This window comes from Entelurus aequoreus, linkage group LG23 (genome assembly GCF_033978785.1).
Source record: "Entelurus aequoreus isolate RoL-2023_Sb linkage group LG23, RoL_Eaeq_v1.1, whole genome shotgun sequence".
NCBI lineage: Eukaryota > Metazoa > Chordata > Actinopteri > Syngnathiformes > Syngnathidae > Entelurus > Entelurus aequoreus.
This window is the reverse complement of record NC_084753.1, coordinates 41,892,024-41,914,957: the sequence shown is the minus strand read 5'-3', so window position 1 is coordinate 41,914,957 and position 22,934 is coordinate 41,892,024. Positions and strand designations below refer to the sequence as shown.

Below are 22,934 nucleotides of genomic sequence, written 5' to 3'. Positions count from 1 at the left end.
ACACAATATATACATTATATATCAATATAGATCAATACAGTCTGCAGGGATACAGTCCGTAAGCACACATGAATGTATTAATTTATGTAAAAAAAAAAATTTAAAAAAAAAAAAAAAATTTTTTTTTTTTTTTAAATACACCCCCCCCCCCACTGGTCCGTGGGACAAATTTTCAAGCGTTGACCGGTCCGCAGCGACAAAAAGGTTGGGGACCACTGGTCTAGAACACTCTATGAGTCCTACCTGCTCTTTCAGCTCGTCAACCATCTTTTCTGACAGCGACATTTCTTCCTGGAGTTTCTCCTTCTGGGCCCTCAAAGCATCCAGCTCCGTGTTCTTCTTCTCCGTCTGCTTCTGCAGCTTCACGTGCTCCTGCTTCTCCGACGCCGACAGGTCTCGCATCCTAAAACAAACAGCCGCTCCTTTTCCCGTCCGTGCCCGATGCCCAGGGTGTGCGGCCAGGTGTGGTGGCTCACCTGACCAGGGCTTCCTTCAGTCTGCCGTTCTGCTCCTCCAGCTGCCTGACGTGGTAACTGGACGCCGCGCCGTCAGAACCTGAGGGAACCATCACACACATTGACTGCTGCAGCTACAATGTACATTTGTGTTTGTCAGCCATGCCTTTCTCTTCAATCTCGTGCTTGAGGATCTCCAGGTCCATGGTCAGCTCCTCCACCTTCTCCTTCATGGAGTCCACTTCCAACTGCAGAGACTCGGCCCGCTCCTCGGCCATCTCCTTGTCCAGCGTTGCCATCTCGATGGCGTCGGCCGTGTCGGACATCTCCTCCATGTAGTGCTCCTTGGCCTCCAGGGCTTCTCTGGCCTCCTGCCAAGCCACACAGCACACACCTGTGCACCTGCACCTCCACCACATGGACCGTCACCACCACCCTTTTTACCCTTTTGGCCTCCTTCAGCTGCTTCTGGAGCTCGGCCTGCTGCTCCTGCATCTTGCTCCTCCACTCCTGCAGCTGCTCCAGCTGGATCTTGTGCTTCTCCAGCTCCTTCAGCTTGGCCTTGTCCTCCGTGCGCTTCATCTTCAGGGTGTCCAGCTTCTCCTCCAGGTCCTTCACCTCAGCGCGCAGAGCTTCCTCCTCCTGAGGCAGGAACAAGACTGTCATGTCTTTTCCAACACCTTTTCAATGCATGCTCAGCTGCGGCTTCATGACGTCATTCATTTCACACACACACACACATTCATGTATTTTGTACCTTCTAGAGACCTGAGAAAAAAGCCTCCCTCTTTAGGACCAGCCTTTCTAGATATGTAAAGATTTGTATTTACAACATTAATAATATATACATACTATGCAAATATAAAAAAGGTAAGCTTTTAGTGTTTTTTTCAAATTATTTTTTTATGTTTTGTTTGTAACTGGTTTTTAATTGTCATTCTATATACATATTTATTTTATTTTTAATACATTTTTGAAATACAAGAACACACACACACACACACACACACATTCTTGTATTTCTGACCTTCTTGAGACCTGAGAAACATGCCTCCCTCTTTAGGACCAGCCTTTCTAGATATATAAAGAAGTGTATTTACAACATTAATAATATATACATACTATGCAAATATAAAAAAGGTAAGATTTTAGTGTTTTTTTTTAATTTTTTGTTTTGTTTGTAACTGGTTTTTAATTGTCATTCTATATACATATTTATTTTATTTTTAATATATTTTTGAAATACAAGAACACACACACACACACAAACACACACACACATTCATGTATTTCTTACCTTCTTGAGACCTGAGAAAAAAGCCTACCTCTTTAGGACCAGCCTTTCTAGATATATAAAGAAGTGTATTTACAACATTAATAATATATACCGTAATTTCCGGACTATAAGCCGCTACTTTTTCCCCTCGTTCTGGTCCCTGCGGCTTATACAAGGGTGCGGCTTATTTACGGCCTGTTCTTCTCCGACACCGACGAAGAGGATTTCGGTGGTTTTAGTACGCAGGAGGAAGACGATGACACAATGATTAAAGACTGACTTTTCATATACCGGTAGGCTGGTTATTTTGATAACGTACACGCGAGCACTTTGTATTACTTTGCACCGTTGTATTATTTGTACTCTGCATGAATGCTGTTCGCCATGTCAAAGATGTGAAAGTTTGATTGAATGATTGAAAGATTTATTGTTAATAAATGGGACGCTTTGCGTTCCCAAACAGTCATCTCTGTCCCGACAATCCCCTCCGTGGTAGCAGGAACCCTTATATACTACGGTAATTACACATCAAAACCCTGCGGCTTATAGTCGGGTGCGGCTTATATATGGAGCAATCTGTATTTTCCCCTAAATTTAGCTGGTGCGGCTTATAGTCAGGTGCGGCTTATAGTCCGGAAATTACGGTACATACTATGCAAATATAAAAAAAGGTAAGCTTTTAGTGTTTTTTTTAATTTTTTATGTTTTGTTTGTAACTGGTTTTTAATTGTCATTATTGTATAAAAATATTTATTTTATTTTTAATAAATTTTTGAAATACAAGAACACACACACACACACACACATTCATGTATTTGTTACCTTCTAGGGACCTGAGAAAAATGCCTCCCTCTTTAAGGACCAGCCTTTCTAGATATGTAAAGATTTGTATTTACAACATTAATAATATATACATACTATGCAAATATAAAAAAGGTAAGCTTTTAGTGTTTTTTTCAAATTATTTTTTTATGTTTTGTTTGTAACTGCTTTTTAATTGTCATTCTATGTACATATTTATTTTATTTTTAATACATTTTTGAAATACAACAACACACACACACACACACACACACACGCACACACACATTCTTGTATTTCGTACCTTCTTGAGACCTGAGAAAAAAGCCTCCCTCTTTAAGGACCAGCCTTTCTAGATATGTAAACATTTGTATTTACAACATTAATAATATATACATACTATGCAAATATAAAAAAAGTAAGCTTTTAGTTAATTTTTAAATTTTTTTTGTAATTGGTTTTTAATCTCCATTATTAATTTACAGCAGGGGTCACCAACGCGGTGCCCGCAGGCACCAGGTAGCCCGTAAGGACCAGATGAGTAGCCTGCTGGCCTGTTCTAAAAATAGCTCAAATAGCAACACTTACCAGTGAGCTGCCTCTATTTTTTTAAATTGTATTTATTTACTAGCAAGCTGGTCTCGCTTTGCTCGACATTTTTAATTCTAAGAGAGACAAAACTCAAATAGAATTTGAAAATCAAAGAAAATATTTAAAGACTTGGTCTTCACTTGTTTAAATAAATTCATGATTTTTTTTACTTTGCTTCTTATAACTTTCAGAAAGACAATTTTAGAGGAAAAATACAACCTTAAAAATTATTTTAGGATTTTTAAACACATATACCTTTTTACCTTTTAAATTCCTTCCTCTTCTTTCCTGACAATTTAAATCAATGTTCAAGTATTTTTTTTTTTATTGTAAAGAATAATAAATACATTTTAATTTAATTCTTCATTTTAGCTTCTGTTTTTTCGACGAAGAATATTTGTGAAATATTTCTCTAAACTTATTATGATTAAAATTCAAAAAAATTATTCTGGCAAATCTACAAAATCTGTAGAATCAAATTTAATTCTTATTTCAAAGTCTTTTGAATTTATTTGAAAATTTTTGTTCTGGAAAATCTAGAAGAAATAATGATTTGTCTTTGTTAGAAATATAGCTTGGTCCAATTTGTTATACATTTTAACAAAGTGCAGATTGGATTTTAACCTATTTAAAACATGTCATCAAAATTCTAAAATTAATCTTAATCAGGAAAAATTACTAATGATGTTCCATAAATTCTTTTTTTAATTTTTTCAAAAACATTCGAATTAGCTAGTTTTTCTCTTCTTTTTTTCGGTTGAATTTTGAATTTTAAAGAGTCGAAATTGAAGATAAACTATGTTTCAAAATTTAATTGTCATTTTTTTTTCGTGTTTTCTCCTCTTTTAAACCGTTCAATTAAGTGTAAATATCATTAATTATTAATAATAACATAGAGTTAAAGGTAAATTGAGCAAATTGGCTATTTCTGGCAATTTATTTAAGTGTGTATCAAACTGGTAGCCCTTCGCATTAATCAGTACCCAAGAAGTAGCTCTTGGTTTCAAAAAGGTTGGTGACCCCTGACTTACAGTATGTCTCTGTATACATATTTATTTATTTTTAATTCATTTTTGCAAAAGTTTTGTCATCACTTGTTCACACCTTCTCATATGGAAGATACTTTTCCTTCTTCATGTCTCAAGGGGAAGAAATACAAGAACACACACACACACACACACACACACACACACACGTGGTGTATAACACCATCCTAGATCCTGAAATAAACATCGCTGTTAGCAGTCACACGTTTGTCAAAACAACACCTCCAGGTGTCACACCCGCGTCACCATGGCGACATCCTTCTGAGGGCAAAATATCAATTAGGCTCCAGCTGACTTTAAATATCATTGTAATTAAAACAAAAATGAACTGCAGAAGTCAGGTGCCTCGAGTTGTCCCTTTTCTATACTGCTTGTCCTCGTGAGGTCACAGCTGATCTGTCAGAATAATTATATCCAAGTTATCACAAAACTTTGTGTTGCCATGACATCCCTGTTTCTTTGATGTATTGTAATCCACAGAAAGAATTTGTCTTGACCCGAGAACTACAAAGCGTAGAGGAAGCAGGGCCTGACTCCCCTCCAGGCACCTTTTCTTTGAGCTCTTTTACGACCTTTTCTTTGAACCGACCTTTTCTTTGAACTGTTTTGTAACCAAAGGCGATGGCTGTTTACGACCCCCCTCCCTTAGAAACAGCTGTCGCCATGTAATCAGGGAAAGTCCAAATAAAAGGGGAGGCGTACAATCTCTCGCCAGAGCGTGGTGGAGACCGTGCAAGAGCACAGCCCAGACGTTTCTCCTCGATTGAGCCAAATTTAATTCCTTGCTTCTTGTCTTGTTTAATAGATGTCATCAGCGTGTGAACCCGACACCGTCCGAGCTGATGTTGCGCGATGAACATTTCGGGAAAAACGACGCCGGCAAACCTTTTGAAAGATCGGTTCTCGCAGCGTGAGAGGATGAACTCTGCGCGTGTGTTTGACGGACTTTGATAGTGATTATTTTACTGAAGTCCGAACTATTCAGCCGGTTAGACTTCGCAGACATCGAGGTTCAATTAGAGAACGTACACAAGTCATAAAAACTTTGTTGACATTGCCGCTCGCAGTCTGTGGAACGCTCTCCCTGACCACCTGAGGGCACCACAGACTGTGGATGCTTTTAAAAAAGGCTTAAAAACCCTTATTTTTATTAAAAAATATATTTTTTTAGATATATGCATACTAGTTCTAGCTATTTGACTGTTCTAGTTTTTTTTTTTTTTATCATCTTTTTATTTATTTTTAAACTGTAGCACTTTGAGGTTGTTTACTCAATGTAAAGTGCCTTTTACACATAAAATATATTATTATTATTATTGATTTGATCTGTCATTTCCACTTCTTCCACCCAGACGGCGACCGGAACGGAACACTCCGTGCTTGTCATCTCGCATTAAATACCAGAAAAGACCTCCGGCACAAGTGTGACAGGATTTGTATGACGACAAACGCAAACTGACAGCTTTGGCTCGCTCCGAAAATGTATTTATGGGGGCCAGACTTTGGAACGTGATGATCCATCATCATCATCATCATCATCGCCTGCAACAAGACCAAAAGGCTGACTCAGCGTCATTTCAAGTCTGATCCTCACCTTGCTGGGGACGGGAGGCGGAGGAGGGTTTCCAGGAGAGTGGAGGGTGGGGATGACCGGGGCGGCTAGAGGGGTCTGGGCCGGCGTGCTGGGCTCGCTGCTGCTCATCTCGCCGGCCGAAGCCGAGGCGGAACTGGACGCCTGGCCCTTGCCTGCGGAGCCAGGGGGGCGACTCGTCTGCTGGAGAGCAAAATAGCAAACGTGGTCAATGGTGAGGAAATAGAAGAAGTAGTGAGTCCTTTATTCCAGGGGTGTCCAAACTTCCATCCATCCATTTTCTACTGCTTGTCCCTTATGGGGATCTGTGCATCAGACTCTCACACTATTATGTTAGATCCACTATGGACTGGACTCTCACTATTATGTTAGATCCACTATGGACTGGACTCTCACTATTATGTTAGATCCACTATGGACTGGACTCTCACACTATTATGTTAGATCCACTATGGACTGGACTCTCACACTATTATGTTAGATCCACTATGGACTGGACTCTCACACTATTATGTTAGATCCACTATGGACTGGACTCTCACACTATTATGTTAGATCCACTATGGACTGGACTCTCACACTATTATGTTAGATCCACTATGGACTGGACTCTCACACTATTATGTTAGATCCACTATGGACTGGACTCTCACACTATTATGTTAGATCCACTATGGACTGGACTCTCACACTATTATGTTAGATCCACTATGGACTGTACTCTCACAATATTATGTTAGATCCACTATGGACTGGACTCTCACTATTATGTTAGATCCACTATGGACTGGACTCTCACACTATTATGTTAGATCCACTATGAACTGGACTCTCACACTATTATGTTAGATCCACTATGGACTGGACTCTCACACAATTATGTTAGATCCACTATGGACTGGACTCTCACACTATTATGTTAGATCCACTATGAACTGGACTCGTACACTATTATGTTAGATCCACTATGGACTGGACTCTCACTATTATGTTAGATCCACTATGGACTGGACTCTCACACTATTATGTTAGATCCACTATGGACTGGACTCTCACACTATTATGTTAGATCCACTATGGACTGGACTCTCACACTATTATGTTAGATCCACTATGAACTGGACTCTCACACTATTATGTTAGATCCACTATGGACTGGACTCTCACACTATTATGTTAGATCCACTATGGACTGGACTCTCACACTATTATGTTAGATCCACTATGGACTGGACTCTCACAGTATTATGTTAGATCCACTATGGACTGGACTCTCACTATTATGTTAGATCCACTATGGACTGGACTCTCACACTATTATGTTAGATCCACTATGAACTGGACTCTCACACTATTATGTTAGATCCACTATGGACTGGACTCTCACACAATTATGTTAGATCCACTATGGACTGGACTCTCACACTATTATGTTAGATCCACTATGAACTGGACTCTTACACTATTATGTTAGATCCACTATGGACTGGACTCTCACTATTATGTTAGATCCACTATGGACTGGACTCTCACACTATTATGTTAGATCCACTATGGACTGGACTCTCACACTATTATGTTAGATCCACTATGGACTGGACTCTCACACTATTATGTTAGATCCACTATGAACTGGACTCTCACACTATTATGTTAGATCCACTATGGACTGGACTCTCACACTATTATGTTAGATCCACTATGGACTGGACTCTCACACTATTATGTTAGATCCACTATGAACTGGACTCTTACACTATTATGTTAGATCCACTATGGACTGGACTCTCACTATTATGTTAGATCCACTATGGACTGGACTCTCACACTATTATGTTAGATCCACTATGGACTGGACTCTCACACTATTATGTTAGATCCACTATGGACTGGACTCTCACACTATTATGTTAGATCCACTATGAACTGGACTCTCACACTATTATGTTAGATCCACTATGGACTGGACTCTCACACTATTATGTTAGATCCACTATGGACTGGACTCTCACACTATTATGTTAGATCCACTATGAACTGGACTCTTACACTATTATGTTAGATCCACTATGGACTGGACTCTCTCACTATTATGTTAGATACACTATGGACTGGACTCTCTCACTATTATGTTAGATCCACTATGGACTGGACTCTCACTATTATGTTAGATCCACTATGGACTGGACTCTCACACTATTATGTTAGATCCACTATGGACTGGACTCTCACACTATTATGTTAGATCCACTATGGACTGGACTCTCACACTATTATGCTAGATCCACTATGGACTGGACTCTCTCACTATTATGTTAGCTCCACTATGGACTGGACTCTCACTATTATGTTAGATCCACTATGAACTGGACTCTCACACTATTATGTTAGATCCACTATGGACTGGACTCTCAATATTATGTTAGATCCACTATGGACTGGACTCTCACACTATTATGTTAGATCCACTATGGACTGGACTCTCACACTATTATGTTAGATCCACTATGAACTGGACTCTCACACTATTATGTTAGATCCACTATGGACTGGACTCTCACACTATTATGTTAGATCCACTATGGACTGGACTCTCACACTGTTATGTTAGATCCACTATGGACTGGACTCTCACACTATTATGTTAGATCCACTATGGACTGGACTCTCACACTATTATGTTAGATCCACTATGGACTGGACTCTCACACTATTATGTTAGATCCACTATGAACTGGACTCTCACACTATTATGTTAGATCCACTATGGACTGGACTCTCACACTATTATGCTAGATCTACTATGGACTGGACTCTCCCTATTATGCTAGATCCACTATGGACTGGACTCTCACACTATTATGCTAGATCCACTATGGACTGGACTCTCCCTATTATGCTAGATCCACTATGGACTGGACTCTCACACTATTATGCTAGATCCACTATGGACTGGACTCTCCCTATTATGCTAGATCCACTATGGACTGGACTCTCCCTATTATGCTAGATCCACTATGGACTGGACTCTCCCTATTATGCTAGATCCACTATGGACTGGACTCTAGTTAGTGTTGACTTGTTGAAAAGAGTAAAGAGAGAATTACAATAGTTTCATGTTTATAACTATAAGTCCTACACAAAAACGTGGGTAGAACATGTTCAGAGATGTTAGAACCCTGTGAGTTTTCAACACACAACCATGCAAACTAGTAGAAATGGAAGCCCTGCAAAGTCTGAAGAGGGCTCACCTTGGGCCGCCTGGCCGTGGTCTGCAGAGGAGAGGTCAGAGTGCAGGATGAGGTTAAGGAGGAGAGTCGGGGGGGGAGGAAGGAAACAAACAGGCAGGGTTAGTAATTGAAGGCACTGACAGAAAGTTCTAGAAGTTTCATCCTGCTTTTGTGAGAACACCAAAGCAAGCGTTCTGAAATGGTGAAACACCAACGCGTGTTTATGTCCTCTGCTAGCGTGACTTAGCACCGATACATGGCAGATGCCAGCCAGGCCCTCTGCTGGACCACGTGGGTCGGGCCGTTCCAAGCGACTGGCACCGCGGCCGTGACCTGAATGACTGCATTGTGTCCAATGGGACCGGGTCCAGAACGGAACAGAACCAGAGACACGCCAGCTCAGCTGCATCCACGACACCAGGGCAAGTCAACCGCGTGGTGAAGAGGGCCGCAGTTCCAAGAGTCCAAAGGCTCATGGAAATGTGGATGTTACGTCAGGAAGTGCCTCCGCAGATTATATTTCTTTGAGATTGCAAAGTAAACACATCGGCTTTCACACTGCATTGTCAATACATTCATTGTTCTGCCCTCGCTACTCTTTTCCAGCGTGTGCAGCTAGTTAACAGCATTTAGGAACAGACGCTCCAGGAGTTTAGTTAAACACTGATATTCCTTCTTTCCTCGGTTTTGCATCTGCTTTTTCTCCCTGCTTGCTCTCTTTGTTTTGTCTTGTCTACACTTCGGGGTGCTGGACGGCTGGCAGCGCTTCATAGCAGCAGTCGACCTCCAGGGCCCCAACTCCCCCCCCTGTTGCGAGTTGTTGTGATTAAATGTAACATGTTTATGTGTGCATGGCATGGAGGTTTTTTTTCCCCACTCCAGACTAGGCCCCCTTAGGAGCTCAGTCTAGATTGTATTTTTTTACTCATCGTCTTGTCCCTCGTTTTACCTTTTTCCCACCTTTTTACGGGGCGCCCGGTGGCGACCCATCAGCGTTCCTGTTCTGTAACCCTGTACATTGTTTGTTTGTCTAATCTTGAACGGGTTTGTGCTGAAAACATAGGCATAAATAACCAACTGGTATGTTAACGTAACATATTATGGTAAGAGTCATTCAAATAACTATAACATATAGAACATGCTATACGTTTACCAAACAATCTGTCACTCCTAATCGCTAAATCCCATGAAATCTTATACGTCTAGTCTCTTACGTGAATGAGATCAATAATATTATTTCATATTTTAAGCTAATGTGTTCATAATTTCACACATAAGTCGCTCCCCCGGCCAAACTATGAAAAAAAACGGCGACTTATAGTCCGAAAAATACGGTACTTTTTAAAGTAATAATTCCTTATTTCAAGCATGAAAAAAATTTGACATTTCTAACAATTTTGAACAGAAATAGTTCATGCACATTCAGATAAATTCTTCAAAATTACAATTTGGCCGGGGGCCGGGCTGTATATATGCGCACTAATTGAGTGAAAGAGCACGCACTTGATGCGATGATGTCATGTTATCAATGGAAAAATGCATTTTTAGACCATATGATTTGCCTGAGTGGCTAGGAGACCCCGAGAGTAACAAGCGCTCGCCTTGTTGTCTTTCCATTAACAACAATAAATTAGTTTTTAGTATAAGTTTGCTGGTTTGAAGAAATGTAATGCCGAGCGCATATCATTATGTCAAGATAATGGCACTAGCATTTACTTCATTTAAGAATATTTTTCAACATATTGAGCAAAAAGGTCTCTTTTTTTTCTACCAAGAAAAGTGCACTTGTTATTAGTGAGAATATACTTATTTTAAGCTATTTTTGGGTTCATTGAGGTGAGCTAATTTTACTTGTTTTGGAAAGTCTTGACAAGCCAAATTTTCTTGTTCTATTGGCAGATAATTTTGCTTACTGTATTTTTCGGACTATAAGTCTCAGTTTTTTTTCATAGTTTGGCCGGGGGTGCGACTTATGTGTGAAATGATGAACATGGGATTTAGCGATTAGGAGTGACAGATTGTTTGGTAAACGTATAGCATGTTCTATATGTTATAGTTATTTGAATGACTCTTACCATAATATGTTACGTTAACATAGCAGTTGGTTATTTATGCCTCATGTAACGTACACTTATTCAGCCTGTTGTTCACTATCAGTGTTTCCCACACATTCATTTATTTGTGGCGGCCCGCCACGAAAGAATTACGTCCGCCACAAATAGAATTTTTTTTTAAAATGTATTTATTTTTTTTGTCCTGTCCAGCTTCTCAGGCAAATCATATAGTTGATGTAGATGCCCATATAGGCTGTTCAGATTTACTTTACAAAAGAGAAGTGTAGGATACTTCTCTTGTTGCCTTATTTGTATTTGACCACTACTGTTTTCTGTTTATTTGTTACTGACTGTGGCAGGACACCTCTGCCTCTGTTTCACTTTATGTTGCTGGTAAATAATATGGTTGTAGTAGTAGGTTAAAGTTAAATTATTTAGTATGCACTAATTAAAGGGGCAGAGCTTTTTGAGACATTTTAGCTTTTATATTTTATAAGATATATTTTTTGTAAGAACCACAATTAATAAATATATTTCAGTGAATAACTTATTGTTCAAATCTGTATATAAATATGTACATAAAGTGTCGTAATTATATTGTAAAATGGATGGACGTCTAAAACAAAACTGTTATTAATTAGTAAGTATACATTTTTTGAGCCTTTTTAGAGAAAATCATATCATTGTAGTAAATTATGCTAATTACTCGATGATGTCATGGTGACCACGCCCATAGCCACGCCCCCACCCCCACAGGTATCTTGGCAGTTTATGGGAAACACTGACTATTCTTTATTTATTTTAAATTGCCTTTCAAATGTCTATTCTTGGTGTTGGCCTTTATCAAATAAATTTCCCCAAAAAATGCGACTTATACTCCAGTGCGACTTATTTATGTTTTTTTCCTTCTATATTATGCATTTTTGGCCGGTGCGACTTATACTCCGGAGTTTTAAAGGCCTACTGAAATTTTTTTTTTTTATTTAAACAGGGATAGCAGATCCATTCTATGTGTCATACTTTATCATTTTGTGATATTGCCATATTTTTGCTGAAAGGATTTAGTAGAGAACATCAACGATAAAGTTCGCAACTTTTGGTCGCTGATAAAAAAAAGCCTTGCCTGTACCGGAAGTAGCGTGACGTCGCAGGTTGAAAGGCTCCTCACATTTCCCCATTGTTTACACCAGCAGCGAGAGCGATTCGGACCGAGAAAGCGACGATTACCCCATTAATTTGAGCGAGGATGAAAGATTTGTGGATGAGGAACGTGAGAGTGAAGGACTAGAGTGCAGTGCAGGACGCATCTTTTTTCGCTCTGACCGTAACTTCGGTACAAGCTGGCTCATTGGATTCCACACTCTCTCCTTTTTCTATTGTGGATCACGGATTTGTATTTTAAACCACCTCGGATACTATATCCTCTTGAAAATGAGAGTCCAGAACGCGAAATGGACATTCACAGTGACTTTTATCTCCACGACAATACATCGGTGAAGCACTTTAGCTACGGAGCTAACGTTATAGCATCGGGCTTAAATGCAGATAGAAACAAAAGAAATAAACCCCTGACTGGAAGGACAGACAGAAGATCAACAATACTATTAAACCATGGACATGTAACTAAGCTTAACAATGCTGTTGCTAACGACGCCATTGAAGCTAACTTAGCAACCGGACCTCACAGAGCTATGCTAAAAACATTAGCTATCCACCTACGCCAGCCAGCCCTTATCTGCTCATCAACACCCGTGCTCACCTGCGTTCCAGCGATCGACGGAGCGACGAAGGACTTCACCCGATCATAGACGCGGTCGGTGGACCGGAGACGGAGGAAGTCAAGGTGAGGTCGGCGGCTAGCGCGTCTGCTATCCATCTCAAAGTCCTCCTGGTTGTGTTGCTGTAGTCCGCTGCTAATACACCGATCGCACCTACAACTGTCTTCTTTGCAGTCTTCATTGTTCATTAAACAAATTGCAAAAGATTCACCAACACAGATGTCCACAATACTGTGGAATTTTGAAATGAAAACAGAGATTTTTGTATTGGATTCAATGGGGTCCGAATACTTCCGGTTCATCGGATGATACGTCATCATATTGAAACGTTTTCAACCGGAAGTGTGGCGGGAAATTTAAAATGTCACTTTATAAGTTAACCCGGCCGTATTGGCATGTGTTGCAATGTTAAGATTTCATCATTGATATATAAACTATCAGACTGCGTGGTCGCTAGTAGTGGCTTTCAGTAGGCCTTTAAGGTTCATTGAGGTTGGAAAGTCTTGACAAGCCAAATTTTCTGGTTCTATTGGCAGATAATATTGCTTAGTTCAAATAAAATACCCCTCATTTTGTTTTGTTTTTCCCTTGTTTTTGAACACTGACTTGTTGCAGGGTATGAATGAGGTCGATTCCCTCCACTTGCTCAATTGAAAAGTAGCTGGCCTGCAGAAAAAGTGCTCTAATGGTATGAAACTTTCCACCGCTCGTCTTCCGCACGGCGACGGCCAGCCCTCCGGCTTCCGGCGCTTTAATTGGATTAGCGCTAACAGCTGTATGGAAATAGCAGCCTCCTAAGCCTGGAAGCAAAGCTGACACACCGGCGTGACGTGGCCAAACAAACACGTGAGCGTCATGACGGTGGTCTGTACCTTGCGAGGTGCCGGAGTCTGCCTCATCATATTGGCGAGAGACGAGGAGACACAGGAAGAGGCGATGAGACAGGAAGACAAGGACAAACAATCAATCAAAAGGCTGCAAATGGCCGCTCCTTCTCCTTCCTCGTCCTTTCAATCCCAGCGCCTCACTACTCCCCTCTGGGTTGCCAACATCCATCTGACGAGGGAGACGCCTCGCTCGACCTTCCTCCTCCTCCTCGTCCTCCCCCCGCCTTCCCAGCCAATATCCTGCTCCCGCATTACATCACCAGGCGCCCCCCTCTCCCCTTCCCGCCGTCCGCCCACTCGTCGCCACGGCGACCGCAGCGAGGAGGCGGGGGGGGGGGGGCTGGAAGAGAGTTCGCTGGCCGGCGGAGAGTGACGGAGACGCAAAGAGACAACGTGAAAGGGCGGGCCGGCGGAGAAAATGAGCCGCAACATCACGGATGGATGCGAGCTTCTCCCGTCTCCTAGCAACGGCGGAGCATCCCTGCAGCTACAAGTCATTAAGCTTGTTCATTTTATTGACCCATTATTGGGTTGTGTCGATACCAATATTATGGTACCGGTACCAAAATGCATTTCGATACTTTTCTAATTAAAGGGGGCCACAAAAAATGGCATTCTTGGCTTTATTTGAACAAAAAATGTTAGGCTACATGAAACATATGTTTATTATTGCCATTTAGTCCTTAAATAAAATAGTGAACATACTAGACAACTTGTCTTTTAGTAGTAAGTAAACAAACAAAGACTCTTAATTAGTCTATGCAGTAACATATTGTGTCATTTATACACCTTTATGCTAGGTTCACACCAACGGCGCTTTAAAGCAGCATTTAAGCGTAACAAAGCGTGATTAAAGCGTGAGGGTCCTAATGGATGGTGGGAAAGCTTGTAGTGAAGCGGGACATGCGGCAAGTTCGCCAACATTTTTTTAAACGGTTTAAAAAAATTCTGCGCTCTGTCAAGAATGGAATAAAGCGCAGAGAGCGTATCAAAGCGTGACAAAGCTCAGCAAAGCTGGACTCAAAGAAATGCCTTTTATTGTTGTCAACTAGCATAAGAAATGAAAGATAGATATTTATTAAGATGACAAAGAAATAAAAGAAATGAAGATATACAACATAATATAACGAAAAAGAAAGAGAAATTGAAAAAATAAATGAATATAAAAAATAAAAGAAATGCCTTTTATTGTTGTCAACTAGCATAAGAAATGAAAGATAGATATTTATTAAGATGACAAAGAAATAAAAGAAATGAAGATATAAAACATAATATAACGGGAAAAAAAGAGAAATTGAAAAAATAAATGAATATAAAAAATGTGTGGAAAACAGTATACTGAGTTTTTCACTTTTTTTTTTTACTTATTTGTTTATCATATTCCTCTTTTTTATTACATTGTGTTTTATCCTGTATATAATAAAACAAAAAGAGAAATCAAATAAATAGATCAATCTAAAAAAATGTGGGGAAAACTTAGTATACTGAGTTTTTCACATTTTTTTTTACTTCTTTGTTTTTCATATTTCTCTTTTTTATTACATTATGTGTTTTATCCTGTATATAATAAAACAAAAAGAGAAATCAAATAAATAGATCAATCTAAAAAAAATGTGTGGAAAACATGACGGCGCTTTGCTCGCCGCTTTAAAGCGCGGCAAGCACCGTTGGTGTGAACCAGGCATTAGGGGACCTCTGACGGTATGGGGACAAAAAAACAGGTCCCCTAAAGGGAAACCCTTTTAAATGATAGTCAGATCCACTCTGAAGATGCCTAAGTGATTTTTAAGCTTTGGCCCATAAAACATGTTTACTGCTAAGTTTGAGTGTGAACTTTTTTTAATTTATTTTTTTATAAATGGTCCTCAGTAGTCACGTACAAATTTGTGTGAATGATGCAAAATGATTTAAATGTGGTCCCCATGAACCATATGAAGTCTTTTTCCCCAGTAAGAATGATCAGCACATTACTTCATCAATCCAGAGCAGGGGTCACCAACGCGGTGCCCGCGGGCACCAGGTAGCCCGTAAGGACCAGATGAGTAGCCCGCTGGCCTGTTCTAAAAATAGCTCAAATAGCAGCACTTACCAGTGAGCTGCCTCTATTTTTTTAATTTTATGTATTTACTAGCAAGCTGGTCTCGCTTTGCCCGACATTTTTAATTCTAAGAGAGACAAAACTCAAATACAATTTGAAAATCCAAGAAAATATTTTAAAGACTTGGTCTTCACTTGTTTAAATAAATTCATTAATTTTTTTTACTTTGCTTCTTATAACTTTCAGAAAGACAATTTTAGAGAAAAAATACAACCTTAAAAATGATTTTTAAACACATATACCTTTTTACCTTTTAAACTCCTTCCTCTTCTTTCCTGACAATTTAAATCAATGTTCAAGTAAATTTATTTTTTTTATTGTAAAGATTAATAAATACATTTTAATTTAATTCTTCATTTTAGCTTCTGTTTTTCCGACGAAGAATATTTGTGAAATATTTCTTCAAATTTATTATGATTAAAATTCAAAAAAATTATTCTGGCAAATCTAGAAAATCTGTAGAATCAAATTTAAATCTTATTTCAAAGTCTTTTGAATTTCTTTTAAAATTTTTGTTCTGGAAAATCTAGAAGAAATAATGATTTGTCTTTGTTAGAAATATAGCTTGGTCCAAATTGTTATATATTCTAACAAAGTGCAGATTGGATTTTAACCTATTTAAAACATGTCATCAAAATTCTAAAATTAATCTTAATCAGGAAAAATTACTAATGATTTTTTTTTTTTAATTTTTCAAAAAGATTTGAATTAGCTAGTTTTCTCTTCATTTTTTTCGGTTGAATTTTGAATTTTAAAGAGTCGAAATTGAAGATAAACTATGTTTCAAAATGTAATTGTCGATTTTTTTCGTGTTTTCTCCTCTTTTAAACCGTTCAATTAAGTGTAAATATCGTTAATTATTAATAATAACACAGAGTTAAAGGTAAATTGAGCAAATTGGCTATTTCTGGCAATTTATTTAAGTGTGTATCAAACTGGTAGCCCTTCGCATTAATCAGTACCCAAGAAGTAGCTCTTGGTTTCAAAAAGGTTGGTGACCCCTGATCCAGAGATTTAAAGACGTGTATGAGCTAACTGGCTAGTGGACATTTTACACCATTTTTACACCATGCCTCCACCACCTGTAGAAAGGCTGGTCCCCACAAGTCACAAACACACACTTGGTGTGTGTGTTTGTCTCCATTACAGCTCACTTGACAGAAACGTGTTTCTTTGAATTATTAAACAACTTCCTGTCATCGCCGCTCTCAGACAAGCGCCGTGTGATGTTGAGAAAGACTTTCCGGAGCGTTCCGCAGCCAGGCAAGCATGAAGCTGAGCCTACACTCATGGTCATGTGTGACAGAGGGCGAGGCGAGGCGGCGGTCAAAGTTAGCGGGGGGGGGGTGGCGCGGCGGCCCGGGTTGCCATGCAGGTTTCCCGCAGCGGTCTATCGCTATGACACTTAACACGGTGGCGAGGCGATAGAAACATGCGGCACCTTTTTGGGCTTGACTCCTCGCTGCGTGGTGGGAGGACAGAAGGGAAGGAAGGAGGCGACGGCGAGGGGTGAAAGGTCAGGCTGGTCAGTGGCATGCTGGCGGACAGTCGCAATAAAAAATAACAGATATCTTCACAAACATCATATCTGACACACACAAACATATATATAAATCTAATAATTTAAATGGTGATAACCCTTATATTTACATGACGTGTACACTGGCATCACAGGTCATTGTCGCCCTCTAGTGGATTTATCAGATAACTGCCTGCAAATGCACAATCCTGCAACTAAAACAAACCTTTACAGACTTCACCACATGGAACATGTTTGGTATAATTATCAGAAAAGTGTGTTTATTATTATTATTACTGAATTTTGTTTTTTTAGAAGACTTCCATATAAGGATGGGTACGTTTCACATTTAAACTGATACGGTGCTAATTGCCGATACCTGAGAACAGATACCGGTACCTCAATGGTACCAATTTTCCGTATGTTTGTGTGTGTTGATAAATGTTAATTGTTTGAAAGTATATTTTATTAATGTGACATTTAAAAATGAGCTGATAATGATTAAAAAAAATTGCGTGCGAATGCTCCAATGCTGAAGTTGAAGTGAAATGCTGACAGAATGAAGTATGAACGTAAGAGTAGTTTGAATGTTGAAGAGTTTGAATTTCCAGGAAAACCGAAATTTGGTTTGGAACTTGGGAAAGTGTTAGTTTGAATGTCCAGGATGAGTGGAATGTGTTGATGTTGGAACGGTTTGAATCGGGTGAAAAATGTGGGAGTTGTGGAAGTTTGAAAAATGGAAAATTCATTTTGAATGGGAAAAATGTCCATAATAACTGGGAATTCCAGGAAATCCGGGATTTTTTTTTTAATATACAGGTATATATAATTGTTGAGAGGCAACACACAATTCCTGAACAGGCTGAATATTTTGGAGTTGGAACGGTTTGAATCGGATGAAAAACGTGGGAGTTGTGGAAGTTTGAAAAATGGATAATTCATTTTGAATGGGAAAAATGTCCAAAATAACTGGGAATTCTAGGAAATCCGGGATTTTTTTATTTTTTTTAATTGTTGAAAGGCAACACACAATTCCTGAACCGGATGAATATTTTGGAGTTGGAATGGTTTGAATCGGATGAAAAATGTGGGAGTTGTGGAAGTTTGAAAAATGGATAATTCATTTTGAATGGGAAAAATGTCCATAATAACTGAGAATTCTAGGAAATCTAGGATTTAAAAAAAAAAATCATAATTGTTGAGAGGCTACACACAATTCCTGAACAGGCTGAATATTTTGGAGTTGGAACGGTTTGAATCGGATGAAAAATGTGGGAGTTGTGGATGTTTGAAAAATTGATAATTCATTTTGAATGGGAAAAATGTCCATAATAACTGAGAATTCTAGGAAATCTAGGATTTAAAAAAAAAAAAATCATAATTGTTGAGAGGCTACACACAATTCCTGAACAGGCTGAATATTTTGGAGTTGAATCGGATGAAAAATGTTGGAATTGTGGAAGTTTGAAAAATGTCCCATTCATTTCAATGGGAATTCTATGGAAATTTGGGAATTTTTTTGAAAATGCTAAAAGAAAATGAATGAGTTGAAATGGTTGGTGTTGGAATATTTCAAATCAAATGTGGAAGGAGAAGCGCCAGAAAAAAATTGTGAAAATAGGGTTTGGAAAACCAGGAATTCTGGCAATTCCTGGAATTTTTTTGGAACTTGGAAAAATGATAGTTTGAATGTGCAGGATGAGTGGAATGTGTTGAAGGTGGAATGCTTTGAATTGGTTGAAAAATGTGGAAATGGTGGAAAAATGGCCAATTCATTTTGAATGGTAAAGATGTCCCGGAAAACCTGGAATTCTGGTAAATTTGTCAAGGGAAAGCCCGCGATTCCTGAATAGGCTGAATATTTTGGAGTTGGAACGGTTTGAATCGGATGAAAAATGTGGGAGTTGTGGATGTTTGAAAAATGTCCCATTCATTTCAATGGGAATTTTATGGAAATTTGGGTATTTTTTTGAAAATGTTAAAAAAATGAACGAGTTGAAATGGTTGGTGTTGGAATTTTTCAAATCAAATGTGGAAGGAGAAGCGCCAGAAAAAAATGGTGAAAATAGGGTTTGGAATTTTGGAATTTTTTTTTAACTTGGAAAAATGATAGTTTGAATGTGCAGGATGAGTGGAATGTGTTGAAGGTGGAATGCTTTGAATTGGTTGAAAAATGTGGAAATGGTGGAAAAATGGCCAATTCATTTTGAATTGTAAAGATGTCCCGGAAAACCTGGAATTCTGGGAAATTTGTCAAGGGAAAGCCCGCGATTCCTGAACAGGCTGAATATTTTGGAGTTGGAACGGTTTGAATCGGAAGAAAAATGTGGGAGTTGTGGAACTTTGAAAAATGTCCCATTTATTTCAATGGGAATTTTATGGAAATTTGGGAATTTTATGGAAATTTGGGAATTTTATGGAAATTTGGGAATTTTATGGAAAATGCTAAAAAAATGAATGAGTTGAAATGGTTGGTGTTGGAATTTTTTAAATCAAATGTGGAAGGAGAAGCGCCAGAAAAAAATTGTGAAAATAGGGTTTGGAAAACCAGAAATTCTGGCAATTCCTGGAATTTTTTGGAACTTAGAAAAATGATAGTTTGAATGTGCAGGATGAGTGGAATGTGTTGAAGGTGGAATGCTTTGAATTGGTTGAAAAATGTGGAAATGGTGGAATAATGGCCAATTCATTTTGAATGGGAAAATGTCCATAATAAGTGGGAATCCTAGGAAATCCGGGATTTTTTAAAATATAATTGTTGAGAGGCTACACACAATTCCTGAACAGGCTGAATATTTTGGAGTTGGAACGGTTTGAATCGGATGAAAAATGTGGGAATTGTGGATGTTTGAAAAATGGATAATTCATTTTGAATGGGAAAATTTTCCATAATAACTGAGAATTCTAGGAAATCCAGGATTTATTTTAAATCATTGTTGAAAGGCAACACAATTCCTGAACAGGCTGAATATTTTGGAGTTGAATCGGATGAAAAATGTTGGAATTGTGGAAGTTTGAAAAATGTCACATTCATTTCAATGGGAATTCTATGGAAATTTGGGGATTTTTTGAAAATGCTAGAAAAAATGAAGGAGTTGAAATGATTGGTGTTGGAATTTTCAAATCAAATGTGGAAGGAGAAGCGCCAGAATTTTTTTTTGAAAATAGGGTTTGGAAAACCAGGAATTCTGGCAATTCCTGGAATTTTTTTGAACTTGGAAAAATGATAGTTTGAATGTGCAGGATGAGTGGAATGTGTTGAAGGTGGAATGCTTTGAATTGGTTGAAAAATGTGGAAATGGTGGAAAAATGGCCAATTCATTTTGAATGGGAAAATGTCCATAATAACTGGGAATTCCAGGAAATCCGGGATTTTTTTTAATATAATTGTTGAGAGGCAACACACAATTCCTGAACAGGCTGAATATTTTGGAGTTGGAACGGTTTGAATCGGATGAAAAATGTGGGAGTTGTGGATGTTTGAAAAATGTCCCATTCATTTCAATGGGAATTTTATGGAAATGTGGGTATTTTTTTGAAAATGTTAAAAAAATGAACGAGTTGAAATGGTTGGTGTTGGAATTTTTCAAATCAAATGTGGAAGGAGAAGCGCCAGAAAAAAATTGTGAAAATAGGGTTTGGAATTTTGGAATTTTTTTGGAACTTGGAAAAATGATAGTTTGAATGTGCAGGATGAGTGGAATGTGTTGAAGGTGGAATGCTTTGAATTGGTTGAAAAATGTGGAAATGGTGGAAAAATGGACAATTCATTTTGAATGGTAAAGATGTCCCGGAAAACCTGGAATTCTGGGAAATTTGTCAAGGGAAAGCCCGCGATTCCTGAACAGGCTGAATATTTTGGAGTTGGAACGGTTTGAATCGGATGAAAAATGTGGGAGTTGTGGAACTTTGAAAAATGTCCCATTCATTTCAATGGGAATTTTATGGAAATTTGGGAATTTTATGGAAATTTGGGAATTTTATGGAAATTTGGGAATTTTATGGAAAATGCTAAAAAAATGAATGAGTTGAAATGGTTGGTGTTGGAATTTTTCAAATCAAATGTGGAAGGAGAAGCGCCAGAAAAAAATTGTGAAAATAGGGTTTGGAAAACCAGAAATTCTGGCAATTCCTGGAATTTTTTGGAACTTAGAAAAATGATAGTTTGAATGTGCAGGATGAGTGGAATGTGTTGAAGGTGGAATGCTTTGAATTGGTTGAAAAATGTGGAAATGGTGGAATAATGGCCAATTCATTTTGAATGGGAAAATGTCCATAATAAGTGGGAATCCTAGGAAATCCGGGATTTTTTTTAAATATAATTGTTGAGAGGCTACACACAATTCCTGAACAGGCTGAATATTTTGGAGTTGGAACGGTTTGAATCGGATGAAAAATGTGGGAATTGTGGATGTTTGAAAAATGGATAATTCATTTTGAATGGGAAAATTTTCCATAATAACTGAGATTTCTAGGAAATCCAGGATTTATTTTAAATCATTGTTGAAAGGCAACACAATTCCTGAACAGGCTGAATATTTTGGAGTTGAATCGGATGAAAAATGTTGGAATTGTGGAAGTTTGAAAAATGTCCCATTCATTTCAATGGGAATTCTATGGAAATTAGGGGATTTTTTGAAAATGCTAGAAAAAATGAAGGAGTTGAAATAATTGGTGTTGGAATTTTCAAATCAAATGTGGAAGGAGAAGCGCCAGAATTTTTTTTTGAAAATAGGGTTTGGAAAACCAGGAATTCTGGCAATTCCCGGAATTTTTTTGAACTTGGAAAAATGATAGTTTGAATGTGCAGGATGAGTGGAATGTGTTGAAGGTGGAATGCTTTGAATTGGTTGAAAAATCTGGAAATGGTGGAAAAATGGCCAATTAATTTTGAATGGTAAAGATGTCCCGGAAAACCTGGAATTCTGGGAAATTTGTCGAGGGAAAGCCCGCGATTCCTGAATAGGCTGAATATTTTGGAGTTGGAACGGTTTAAATCGGATGAAAAATGTGGGAGTTGTGGAAGTTTGAAAAATGGAAAATTCATTTTGAATGGGAAAAATGTCCATAATAACTGGGAATTCTAGGAAATCCGGGATTTTTTTTTAAATATATATATAATTGTTGAGAGGCAACACATAATTCCTGAACAGGTTGAATATTTTGGAGTTGGAACGGTTTGAATCGGATGAAAAATGTGGGGATTGTGGAATTTAAAAAATGGATAATACATTTTGAATGGGAAAAATGTTCATAATAACCGGGAATTCCAGGAAATCCGGGATTTAAAAAAAAAAAATTATAATTGTTTAAAGGCAACACACAATTCCTGAACAGGCTGAATATTTTGGAGTTGGAACGGTTTGAATCGGATGAAAAATGTGGGAGTTGTGGAACTTTGAAAATGTCCCATTCATTTCAATGGGAATTCTATGGAAATTTGGGAATTTTTTGAGAATGCTAGAAAAAATGAATGAGTTGAAATGGTTGGTGTTGGAATTTTCAAATCAAATGTGGAAGGAGAAGCGCCAGAAATTTTTTTGGAAAATAGGGTTTGGAAAACCAGGAATTCTGGCAATTCCTGGAATTTTTTTGGAACTTGGAAAAA

At 38.4% G+C, this 22,934-nt stretch overlaps 1 protein-coding gene across 11 annotated transcripts in view; it reads right to left on the bottom strand.

Annotated features, from left to right (window-relative positions):
* Positions 1-22,934, bottom strand: part of LOC133640799 (dynactin subunit 1-like) — a 268,257-nt gene that overhangs the window by 197,173 nt on the left and 48,150 nt on the right. For 4 of the 11 annotated variants that reach the window (XM_062034461.1, XM_062034459.1, XM_062034460.1 and 1 more), the window contains exons 5-11: positions 17,249-17,344; positions 9,012-9,032; positions 5,764-5,943; positions 900-1,097; positions 622-826; positions 477-555; positions 244-403 (exon numbers count right to left, since the gene is read on the bottom strand). In XM_062034461.1, the coding sequence (XP_061890445.1) occupies positions 244-403; positions 477-555; positions 622-826; positions 900-1,097; positions 5,764-5,943; positions 9,012-9,032; positions 17,249-17,344 (939 nt within the window). Of the gene's footprint in view, positions 1-243; positions 404-476; positions 556-621; positions 827-899; positions 1,098-5,763; positions 5,944-9,011; positions 9,033-13,694; positions 13,713-17,248; positions 17,345-22,934 lie in introns of all 11 variants that reach the window. The other 7 variants (XM_062034462.1, XM_062034463.1, XM_062034464.1 and 4 more) reach the window with 7 other exon arrangements.